This window comes from Strix uralensis, chromosome 3 (assembly GCF_047716275.1).
Source record: "Strix uralensis isolate ZFMK-TIS-50842 chromosome 3, bStrUra1, whole genome shotgun sequence".
Classification (NCBI taxonomy): domain Eukaryota; kingdom Metazoa; phylum Chordata; class Aves; order Strigiformes; family Strigidae; genus Strix; species Strix uralensis.
Genome location: NC_133974.1, coordinates 23,588,080 through 23,601,039, shown reverse-complemented (window position 1 = coordinate 23,601,039; position 12,960 = coordinate 23,588,080). Strand labels below are relative to the sequence as shown.

At 36.7% G+C, this 12,960-nt stretch overlaps 1 protein-coding gene across 2 annotated transcripts in view; it reads right to left on the bottom strand.

Annotated features, from left to right (window-relative positions):
• The window catches only part of MYOM2 (myomesin 2), an 81,140-nt gene that overhangs the window by 48,888 nt on the left and 19,292 nt on the right, over positions 1-12,960 (bottom strand). For both annotated transcript variants that reach the window (XM_074861692.1, XM_074861693.1), the window contains exons 7-13: positions 11,425-11,513; positions 11,297-11,347; positions 10,851-11,015; positions 6,395-6,556; positions 4,307-4,448; positions 2,499-2,698; positions 1,274-1,327 (exon numbers count right to left, since the gene is read on the bottom strand). In XM_074861692.1, the coding sequence (XP_074717793.1) occupies positions 1,274-1,327; positions 2,499-2,698; positions 4,307-4,448; positions 6,395-6,556; positions 10,851-11,015; positions 11,297-11,347; positions 11,425-11,513 (863 nt within the window). The remainder of the gene's footprint in view (positions 1-1,273; positions 1,328-2,498; positions 2,699-4,306; positions 4,449-6,394; positions 6,557-10,850; positions 11,016-11,296; positions 11,348-11,424; positions 11,514-12,960) is intronic.

Below are 12,960 nucleotides of genomic sequence, written 5' to 3'. Positions count from 1 at the left end.
GTAAAAAGATTTCCAATTGTTTTCACAACAACTAAATTTCAACATGTTTTCTTACATCCTTGAAAACCCAAAGCTGACATAATTTTTAATGATATAACATGATGGTACAGCCTGCTTTCCCAGAATGGAGTGGCCCTAAAAGTGAAATCCATTGTGATCTATGAGATCACTTTTTCAGAAATGGTTTCCAATCTTGCAGATGAAAGTAATGATCTATATAAACAATGGTAGTTGGATATTCATACTCTATTAAATACACACATTCATGTAACAGAAATGCAAATATCATTATTCGTGCTCATGCCAGAGTGGCCATTTAATGCCTCTGATCATTCTCAGGCAATCCTGAGAGCAGGAGTACATTCTGTGGAGCCAAACAAGTAAGACAAAAGTATTCTGATCCTTTATGATCCTATAATACCCACAAAAATTCATTTAGGGTACCATTTTAAAAATAGAGAAACTTCATATGTCCTGCCCACGCACTGGGAAAACCATTAAATGTCTGATTCGGCTTCGAACTGCACCTGTTCTCAGGTGGTTTCTCTTTTACTCTGTTATTATTGGAGTTAGAGCTTTATAAGCTTTATAGAAGAGAGTAGACGGACATTTTTTTTACTACCAAGCCATTATAGTCAACATTTTTGACAGTTTAAGTGAAAAGAGGATTATTACCCCAGCTTAAAAAAAAAAAAAAATCACCATATAGAGAAATAACCAAAGACAGAAGAAATTCAGGCTTTATCTCAAAAGTTAGCAGTGATCTCTCTGGATCTCCTGAGAAAAAACAACATTCAGTGTATAACCTTAACCTTAAGAGCAACCTCTCTATTCAGATAGATATATTAATTAAAGAATTGGGATGGATTGCATAATTTTTTATGAAAATGGAAATAACTTGATCAGATCATCAACTTCAGTCTAAAAACACTATATTTAGCTCCCAGAAGGATAAGAGGAAGGGAAATGTGGGCAATTAAATGCAGTGTTCAGTTGTTTAAACTCAGTTTAGCCCTAGCCAAAGCAAAAAGATGAAGACATGCTGTCAGCACATAATGAAGCAATACTGTTGAGGGTGTGATGTTCTCTGTCCTTTTACACCTCACCTTTCACTTGTGTTCTCTCAGCCTTGCAAGACAGAATATCTGTCTCTATTTGTTACTATAAAGAGTTTACTCACTAGGTGGATTTCTTTTCAAGCTATGTTTCTAATTATAATGCTAAATTCCTGGAATATAAACAAATGGACTGAAATCATAGAAATGCTACATACCTTCAAGATCATCCTTACTGATCACAATCTTTCTCCCTTCATCCACATGAATAGCTGTTAATCAAAATATTCAATTAGTTTTTTGATCCAGTTTAATATATTTACAAATTTTGCAAATTATTGTTCATCACCTGTTCAAAAGCCCGCATACCTCTACTTCTATAGCCCTGTTATTAAATCTTTCCCCAGAGGGAGTCAACTCAAAGTCATACACTGGTTCATTCACTTTCATAGGAAAACAGAGCATGATAAGACAATACTATTCAAAGATATGCTAAAAAGCAAGAATCATAGTCACAGTGGATGATTCAGTTCTGTGGCAGCTTAGTAAACAATTGAATGATGAACAGGACTTTTGTTACAGGAATTGATCATAAAGCTAATGGAAACACAGCATATTCAACTCAGATTTTACAAGTAACATTGGGACAGTGCTCTGCTGTCTTCATAATGAGTTTAATTCCCCTCTGGGTAAAAGGAGCACAAAAACCAGAAGGTGTGCAAGTGCACAATATACAGAATATGTACAGGGGTTTAGGACAAGGCTAAATCAATAAATCTACTCCCCAGAGCAAGCCAGCTTACTCTATTCATGGAGAAGATCTTGTAAGGCTCCTTTACAGTCTGCAGTGGCCTTCAGCACAAGACCAGCTTTCAGAAAGAGCTTGTTCATTAGATAGATTGACTTTTTCCCTCTGTCAGAAAACTCACAATATCAGAGACCCCCGCAAGCTGTAGCATGGGGGCTTTGTGCCAGTACTGGCACTTCACTGAGAAAAAAGATGTGGATAAATACAACATGTGAGCCACTGAATTCATATGACAATTTTTATTTTTTATTTAACTAAAACAGACATATTCAATAGCTTTTTCAAAAGTTACTACCAGTAGACATAGAAGTTTATGGGATCTGAGGACCCATCTCCCAGTGCAGATGATACAATCTTTCAGGGCATATTAGCTCTTTTGAAAACATGCCCCTCGTGATAATGAACGACTATGTCTAAAGCTAAGCAAAACCAGCCATAATTGAGATGGAGTCCCCAGGTCCTGACAAATTGTCTGTAAGGACCTTGCCTTCCAATTACATCCCCCACCTTGAAATTAGTGAGATATTCAACCAAAGGAAGAAATAAACTCTGCTTCTTAGGTTAACTAAGCAAAGAGAATCTTAAAAAAAAAAAAATAAAAAATTAAACATCTGTTTCAGCCTTGCATAACCTACTTTGTGTTCTCTCCAGGTCAATGGGGTCAAGAGCTGCAACTGGTTCAGAGACTCGAGAAGGTCTGCTAATGCCAGCACTGTTCACTGCTCTCACACGGAATATGTAAGACCGTCCCTCATGAAGACCAGTCACAGGATACTTGCAGATTTTTACAGGAGCATCATTGCATTGGATCCAATTTTCCAAACCTACTTCACATCTTGGAGTAGCAGAAGATAGTGTTTATCAGTACCATCCCACAATAAATATCCTACACACACCAAGTCAGAATCACAGAAGTCATCCTCACTAAGTTGAGGAACTAAACCATACACCTTATTAATGAAAGTCATACACTTTATACACTCTTTCCTCTGAACAGACAATTAATTCCTACCTTGCTCATATTTATTCATAATGGAATTGCAAAAGTCATTTTTCTTACATGGCTTTTAGTCTTTTCAACTCTCTCTGCTTCACTTCCATTTGGTTCTCTTCCTTGTCATTTAAAGAACAAATTATTCACTTTTGTTTTAACATGCATCTCCACAGAACATGATGAATTTGCAACATTCACCTAATCTTTGCCATCTCTTTCCTGTCATATTTTTAAGCAGACATCTTTGTGCTTTTCACTCCAACAATGGTTGGGCCACAGAGTGTAAGAGTTACCAAGAAGCAGAGTGATGTCCTCATACTGGCTTCTTTGTGCATACATATCTGTTTTGTGTCCTACTACTATAATCTTTTGTGGAGAAGACTGCCTTTTGCCCTGAGAGTAGCAGGAAAAATAGGGTCATGATAAAGGGCTCCATGGCACTGCAGTAATCCAAGCAAAATGTCAAAAGGCACATCTGACTAGATTATACACAAAATAGGTGAAATACTCCCATGATCTCTGCACTGCACAAATTGAATATAAATGATAGACTCGCCAGGGCTTAAGTTAATTTCTTCATATTGACTGTCATTCGTAAGCCAACATTTTCTAGCAATTCCCATACAGTTGTCACTGAACTAGACCAAATTACAGGGTAGCAAATAGCAATGGGCTGCAAATGTTGCAAAAGCAAGTGTAGAGCAGTATACATTATGAAATCATTTCAGTAATGTTTTTGCTGACTGACAGTTTCAGACACCAAGGATCAGATGTTCTGCTCTGGTTACAAGGGGCAAGCATGCACTTCAGTGGAAGAGACACGCAAAACAGCGCTTGAATCCCCTGTTCCCTGACTGCCTGCATTGAGCTGAAACCCCAGCAAAGTGAAAAGTAGACTGGAGGAGAGAGAACTGCCATTCTGATTTAAACTACCAGCTCCCAGGAGCCCATGCCTTGAACTCTTGGTGTACCACAGTTAAGGCAGAAATAAAAAGATAAAGTAATAACTCCTAGATTTCAGCTTTTGTAGTATACAGATTAAAGAGACTAAATCTAATTCAAGATACCCATGGATTCTGGCTTCTATAAATTAAATATTGTCAGGGCTTATTTTCCGATTTGGCTACATCCATACCATTGAACATTTTTAGTGTTTGATAAAATGTGGCTGCTTGAAAATGATTACTGGGAATGGCCCCCAGCCCTTGCTAAATCCCAGACTGTGCCCAGAATTACCTGGGAAGGTACTAGATCATCTGGGCCAGAAGTTTGCCAGGAAACAGTCTAGTAATTTAACACAGTATACAACTGAGTTCCAGTGCCGGGGTTCTGTAAAAATATATCTAAAGAACCTGCATACTGAAGGATATAATGGTAATTTTTTTTTTCTTCAGTATATACAGGTTTTTAGCAATGAACAAAATTAAATAAATCCTAATATTTACATACTTGTCAACAAAATATCCAATGACTGGGCTCTCAGTGGTTGTGTTTGGTGGTTTCCAGGTAACAATAACATAGTCTCTGTTAGCATCATGGCATTTAACATCCATTGGCGCCCCTGGTGCTCCCGCAATCAATGCATCAGCATCTGGACCATGAATAAAAATAAATCAGTTTTGACCCCGACTCCTCTGAAATCTATCACAAAGACAAAAGAGAATATTTCCAGTTCATTGTGCTATTTCTTTATATGAATGGGAGCCCAAAGATTTCATTACACACTAATTTACTGCACTAATGAATCAGGTCCATAGTGTTTATAATTCCACATAGATAAAAATGTTCAGGGATATTTTTGAGGACACAAAAGCAATTTAGGCATCAAACACCTATTATTTTTCACAAGAATTAAAAGCCCAACTATCCCATGTGGTTTTGATGCTCTTTCCCACTGAAAGCTGTGGCTCTGTGGGTTACTCTGAGATCAGACCAAGGTACTCAGTAAAGAACTTGTAGCTGAGGAAAATAAATCTCTTAAGAATAAAAAATGTGCAAACCCCTGGTATATTTCTAAGCCTAATTTTTATTTAAAGTCTTACAATACCAACAGACATAAATAATCAACATTCCACCATTAAGATACCCTTCTGCAGCTTGATTTTGAGAGGTGTTGACTGATGTGGACCCACAACTCCTAATGAAGTCTCCTAACACATAAAGTTCTCTCCCTTCAAAAAAAGGTTTCTATAACACAAAACCACCCTGTATAGAGTCTAAATTATAGAGTCTAATTGCAATCAGCTGTGAGGTGGCTAGTGCTCAGTATCAGATCATAGCCTACATGAAAAAACTCAAGAGAAAGACCAACAGAGGACACCAGAGACTCCAGAGGACACAGCTCAAGTCCAGAGTCCTGTGCAAGCAAAGGGATCAGACATAGTATAAAATGGACAATAGAGGTACCTAAAATTGACCCACCACTACGGCAAAAACTTCTCGGAAATTTATTATGTATCAGTGGGTCTTTTTCAACTGGGTACTTCCTTTCTTAGAAGGTAATTGGGAAACAGAAACCTTTAGCACATTGTTTCCAATGAGATCAGGGTGACAGAGTGGCTTGTTCAGGACCCACTGCAAATCTGATGAAGCTCTTGCACTAGTCCTGTGAGGAAGATGGATCTCAACCCCCTGAAAAAACATTCATGTCCCTCCACCTCACACAAACTCTCTGGATGACACTTCCCCAAGACACATATGTTCCAATACATTTCCAAGAAGAAAAAGGGTTAAAATTAATACAGCTCTAATGGCTTCAGTGGGGCTGCTCCAGTTTGTCACCATCAAGGATGCTGTGCAATGCATTTAAGAAAGAACTCATCAGCCAGAGATATTTTCATCTTTCAATGAAAAAATAAAAAAGCGAAAACCAAGTTCTGCCCACAGGTGCATATGGAAGCTCATTCTCACTTCACTGAGAGTCGTGCATGCAAATGTGAGAGAAAATTCTGACCTTTATTCTTTTTTACTATTGTTCTTTATTCTATTTACCTCCTTTTATCTATGTCCCTTGTGAAAACTATATTTCTTCAGTGAGCTAATTTCTTACTTTGCTTCTTTTCTCTGATTATTGAGATGACTGTGATTGGTATAGTGGTGGGAATGTTTCTTTCACTTTCTCCTGTGCCTCCTCCAAAGGTCAGGCACAGGATATAAGAATGCCCAACACAGCTCATTCCCAGCTGGCAATCTCTAGAGCTAGAACTATCACTATGAGGATTGGTAGTATGCAAAGGTGCTTATTTCTTATCGGGAAAGGAGACAGCAAAGAAAGAAACAAGAAGTTTCTTCACAAGAATGATTTCCCTAGTTCTTCAGGGAAGAAAATGTCCTCAGCAGTATGCTCCTCTTGAAGCATTCGTGTAAGGTGACTGTTTTTTCTAGCACAGACTACTATATAAATCAAATTACTATGAAATACTGCAAAGCTGGATTTCTTTTGTGCTTCAGTCATTACATTACATGGGATTGTTTAATAAAGCTAATCTTTCAACTGCTGTTTTCAATTTCTCCTTAAGAAACAGATGAAAACTTTACCTCTGACAAACAGGTATGCACTGTATTCACTCACTCCACCTTTTGTAACCATGCGCAGGGTGTATAAACCTTCATCATCTTTGTTCAGATGAGTAAAGGAAAGAGCTGCCTGACCTTCTCCAAAATACAGCTTTGTCCACTTGGAGTCCTTTATTAGCACATCTGGAAGAGAAGACCCATCAGACACGTTACTATACCGGCCAGAACAACCTACCTCCTGGTGCAGCTCTGTGCTAATCAGGGGCACAAACTAACCTTTATGCCAGCTTTACTCAGAGTGATGATGCTTTGGTGTTATGAAAACTCTACAGAGAGTAAGCTGTGTCTCTCTAAATTTATTTGATCAGTGAATTTTAAAGAATATGAGGTCTCAGACTACCTGATGCAGTGCCAACAACAGAATTTCCATTACTGTAGTTTTTAATACACTGACAGAGAAAAATATTGTCCACATTTCAAAACAATAATGTGAAAACCTGCCATACCCTGTAATGAATGCAGGGTGGAAATTTGTTTCATTTTTAATAAGTTTTTCTACCTGTTCAGGTCAAATGTCAGATTATTAAATTTTTTCCTCCAAGTTTAAAGACCAGATTTCAGTTTAATCTGAAGACTGCTATAAATATACACCAAATTTAAAACTTCAAGGCATGCCCGTTGAGCAGTGAATAAAATTAAATTTGAATCTCTCACAGGTGAGAGGTTGTGACCCATGATTAATGCAAATTAATCTGATTGCCTAGTGAAACCAGAGCAAAAGAATGAGTGGGATATTTTATGCTAGCCAAGGGACTTTCTCATATCACCCTTTTTAATAATTGATTGGATTATTTTTTATTTTTAACTCCCTAAGACACATTGCATACTAATTTATTGTAATCAGTGCAGCAGAACTGTATTTAAAGGAGCTGAATATCTATAAATCTTTATTCTTCTGTTGCTTAAATACACTTTGGAGCAGACACTCAAACAATTGCAAAGAAATCGATCTTCCTACCTATCAGCTGAATTGCATAAGAAGGTATAAAAAAATGACACATATTCAGATAATAAAGCATCTGGAAGACACACAGTACTAAAACTTACAGCAGTAAATTACATAATCACTTAAGCATACAGTTGTTTTCTAAGAAGCGTACAAAGTAAATTCAGTTACATTCCATCCCATGAGATCCTTAATCATGAGATCCTTACCTAGAAAATCTGCATGTCCCCTTTCTGTCATGCATATTACAATGGTACTGAGACTTTGTGGAGAGAGACATAAAGTACTTGAAATGAAATCAGAAAATGTCTTCACCTAGAAACTTTAATCAATGCATGAGTTCTGTGGAAAATCCTGAAGAAAAAACAAAGTTCAGTGACCAGCATCTCTGAAAAACAGGTCACTTATTTAGGCTCCAATCTTGAGGGGAATGGTAGACACTAGTTTGAATATATAGAAACTATAAACAAGCCTGTATTGTCTATTAAGGCCAGAATCATCCATTTCCACCCTTTATATGTAACTGAGACCAGAAACTGTGGAGGTAGTCATGTTTGGTAAGAGCAGAAAAACTTCTTTCCTTCACACAAGGCCGAAGACCCACCAGATCCCCTAAGAAAGCAGGAGATCTCTTTTTTAATGCAGTCTGGATGGATGGCTTTCTAGACAAGCCAGGAAGAAGAGTAGATTTTGTAGGCCACAAATTACAATTACAGGGTCTCACTACTGTACTCAGATTCCCAGTTTATCCATGTGTTGTTCTCTGTCTGTCACTTCTAGAATTTACCAAAGAATAAACCTGCAGTAGACTAACCTTTGGAGGCAGTGTGACTCAAAGCTCACATGCTGTTTTCAGTACATGAGACAGTTTTCCTAAAACATTACTCTGCTCAAAATTCATATACAGATGGGAAATTATACTGAAGCTTCTTTTCATCATGTATTTTGGTCTTCTGAAGTTTCAGCTAAATTCTGCATTCCATGATTTTTCCCTCTGAATTCAACTATTTTATTCTAGATTACAGTATAAATGGCTTCAGAATGCTGGTGCATATAGCTTTATAATGTTTATATTGCATCAAATATCAATAACAGAAAGCTCCTGTTACCACCTGAACTCATATCTATATTAGATCTACATTCCTGAAGTATTATTTTGATTTAGTTCTTTCAGTATCTTAAAATGTTCTAAGTGGGCCATGAATTATAGACATCATATTCATGGTTGTCAAGTCCCAAACCACTTTAGAGGATCTGATTCAGTTGACTTATATGCCCCTAGGAGTCTAGTAGACATCCTCAATAAGGTTCACTCGTGTGAAGCTTATTAATGCTGGATAAACACATATTTCTCTTGTGTATAATTATTAGAAGTAAATCATACGTATCCACCTCATGGCTTTAGTTGTTATTATTTGGTTAACACAAACTGAAAAATTTTAGGAAATATACAGTTTGTCTTGATGCAAGAGTAGAATTAAGTTTTACCTCTTAAAAGAACCAAAACGTCTAAAGCATATGATGCTGAACAAATTATTAACCTTCTCATTGTTTACATTTATGCATTGCCTCCAGCTCTCAAGAGACTCAACACAGGGAACTCATAGCAAAGGTTCACAGTGCATGAATTCTTGCTGTGTTCGGGAACAAGTTCTGCTACTTGATGCACCTGTATACCTCTTGGAAATATTGTGATCCAAGTACCTGCAATGAAGGACAAATCTACACTTGTTTGTACCTTCTTGTTTCCTGTAACATAAATAGAATAATGGGATGAAAGCGTATCTGACTTACTAGCAAAAAACTATTGGCTTCAAAGAGACCAAGTTTTCATCTCGGGTTTTCACAGGGAAGGTAAACTTAAGTCAAATAAGGGGGAAAACAAAGAGTGCAATATTATTACATATCAAGAGGGAATTATCTTGGCATTATGAAGGCTTAAACTGAAAGAGCCATAAACTTTTGTTCACCTATCCATAGTGCAAGAAGAATTCATATTCGATGAAATGTGGAACAATATGGGGCATCACTTGAAAATTAGCAGTTCGTCATAGCTGTAGTACCAAACCCAAAATTTCAGAGGTTTGGCACCTCAAGAAACTGGGCCCAGTAGGAGACAAAGTAAAGGTACCATTGAAACTGATGACTCACCTCAAAGTGAGGTAAGCGATTATTTATAGCAATTACAAATCCCTGTACATTCCAGATGGAACAGAATCTGAGTTCAGGGATAAGCCTTAGACTTTATGTTATTCACCAAACAAAAAAAGCCATTTTTATTATTTCTTTTGTTTGTTTGTTTTAGTAACATCTAATAGTTCCATCACAATGAAGTATCTACAGTGATAGACAAATAGGAATGAAACAGTAACAGTCCATTCCCTGAAGGACCAGATGTGAATCTATGTAAAACTATGATGCAAATGAAACAAAAGGCATAAGTAGCAGCAATAAAAGCATCCTTTTCCTGATTTTCCTAATCTTGAATTTTCTTGACTGCCTTATTAATCTTACTGTCACTTCTTAGCAGTTTATGCATCACATTTTGTCAGCTATGGAAATTTCTGCCAGCTTGCCTGGGACCAGTCTGAAAATCAATCTTGGGAGTCCACCATTCTCAAACATCGTCTCTTTGGGGAAAGGTCTCACCATTCACAAATAACCAAGGCTTTCATTAAATCCTTAGGCAGAACATTTACTTCAGAATCCTACACAGAGATTGTGGTTGGTGAAGAGTGGTGAGCTAAATATCTACAATAGCCTGCTATTCATTAAACTAAATAGTTAATTTTATGTTTCAAGACCTTTTTGTGGTATGGTGAACAAACACTACTCATGCAGGGTTTGTGTACCATCCACCAAAGTATATCATATGCTTCAGTGATTTTATTTTCAGTACTTCCTTTTAAGACCGCTTCACTTGGCATAGCATAGTTTTTCACTGACAAAAGAGGCAAGGAAAGCAACCTACCAGCATGGCACTTAAACAGCAGACAAAGGCATGTGTTTCAGGCCTGGCTCCTGTCAGTATTTCTGAACTACACATTAAATTGATTTTAACATAAAATTCACAATAAATACTGGAGTAAGATGGAAGTGGAGGCCCACACCTCAGTGCTTTAAACTTTAATTTACTGCTCTGTGAGTACCCTTCAGCTCAGTGGTCACAGCATTCAATTATAAATCATTAAATATAAATCTAGGAAGTCAGTTTGGATCTCCACCTAGTCAGTAAATGTTCTAACTATTGTGTTATTAGATAATATGAGATTACCTCCTGTTGCTCTAAATGTGTGCTCAAGAAAAGTCACTTAATTGAAAAAGAGTGCATGTCTATAAATTCTAACTAGAGATATTTGTTTGCTCTATTCCAAATCTAATTCTGAGAATCTCATGTTTTAAGCCAGATCTGCATTCTCAGTGTTTCCTCCAGCATTTTCCAGGTAGATTCTATTCAATGTACTAACTTACCATCTCTATACCACTCAGCACGAGGTCGTAGTCTTTTCAGGTCTGGGGTGATCAACATAGAACACTTCAGGGTCAGTGTTTCACCTTCAGTTCCAAAGGTGACTCCAAACTTCTCCAGAAACTGTACATCAATGTGGGTGAAGCAAACATCATATGACAGAGGCACTATGCGTGAGAAAATGAGAACGTTCTTGAGTATAATAAATTGTACTTGGCACAAACAGATCACTGTCCAATCTGAACAAGAGATGGAGTGCTCTGTTAATACTCTATGCCAATCTAGAAATGTAACTGGGAAAGCAAAGGCATCTGGACAGCTCCTATTGTAACTGAATGCTTTGAAAGCAAAGCCAGAAGCAGCAAGTTTTATCCAATTTTCTCATCTGTAAAACAGTGCTCTGATAAGAGTACACAAACTATCTAAGCAAAAAGAAGAAAATGCTTACAGTGGAAAGGCATTATCCCAGCTGGGTGAGGCTCTTCATCCCCTCTGAACCCTATAAATAAACATACAATAAACATTCAATGACATGAACATATTTATTCCTTGTTTTAATCATGAAATAGGACTTACTTCGCACAATCACAGCACAATTAGTTGATGCCTGCCCATGGACATTTGTTGCAACTGCTGAATAGGTAGCAGAATCATCAAAATCAGCTCTGAAAAGGGGAGGGAGGAAAACAGATGACTCTTTACACAAATACAAATTCTCTTAATGATTGATATTACAAATTAAGCTACATCATCCCTGAGGAACGTGTATAAAGCTCTTTGCTGGTGTCACACAGTGCAAGACATTCATGAAGGACAATCAGAAAGCTGTTACTGTTTTTTACTGCAGTTTTATTACAGCTTAGTGTGCAGGCTGCATTAACTTGAGCAAACTGAAATGACCTTTAGAGAATGATCAAAAGGAGATAGCTGGAGGATGCCAGTCTGGATATTCTCTTTCTGTATGTAACCTTCTTCCTTAATCTGTCTTGCCCTTCTGTCACGTATTTTAAGAGACATGGAAGAAAAGCACATGTGATACTTGCTGAAATTCCTTCTTCTATGGTTATTCCCAGCAGGCAAATACTGGCATTTTTTGCCTCTTTCATATATCTTAGGCAGTCCAGAGTAAATGATACAAAACCAGGGAAACTGACCAAAATTGTTTATGGGCATAAATGTCTTGGCTTGATGTATTTTTACTGAGAAGAGATATTTATTATGCAAGGATAATATAACAAAAAATAAAGAAAAACATAGTTACTTCATGTAAAATAGGACCCAGGGATGGATTGTCTCACTTACTGCGTCCTTCCTTGAAGAGGAAGTTACATTAGCAGATATATGGTCAGATGTCAAGATATAGGTACAAACTTTGATGTCCCAGTTCTTATTTAAAATAGGGTAGTCAGAAGAACTACTGACATAAAATTGAAGTAAAGGAAACTAAAGTATGTGCAAATATATATGTCCGGTGCAATTACTCAAATTTACAGTTGAAATAAACTTATCTGCTATATTTCTAATAAATATAAATGAAAGTGTCTACTGACTAGAAAAAGATTAAAATATTTTGGACTAGTTTTTGGTAAAATGCAGATTTGGGTAGAATGAGATCTCTTCAATTTTGCTGAAAGAATTTAGTCTAGATGAAGAAACAATTTTGAAAACAGTAGAGTATTTCATTTTTACATTTCAGAATTATTTGAATTTTAAAACATTATTTCAGAATTTACTTCTGCTTTGGTTTCAGAAACATACTAAATATTCTAATATGAAATAAAACATTTGGTTTGGAATGAGCAAAACTTTTTATTTAGTCTAATTCAATATTTTTTCTCGAACTTTTCCAATAGTCAAGTATTCTACAATATGTTTGTCAAACAAAATTGTTGATTTGTTTTATTTCTTGGAATTTCTATTAGGTTGAGCCATCAGTTAATCAGAGCACTGTCTGAAAGACACACATTTAAATCCTGCTTCTGTGTAGGTTATTTAGTAGTGCATTTAATGGAGGACACTCAGAAATTTCCAGTGATGAGATAAAATGTTCTGCATGCATGAACTTAGTTTTCTCTCAGAAGAACAAATTTGTATCTTCTTGGTAACTACCAG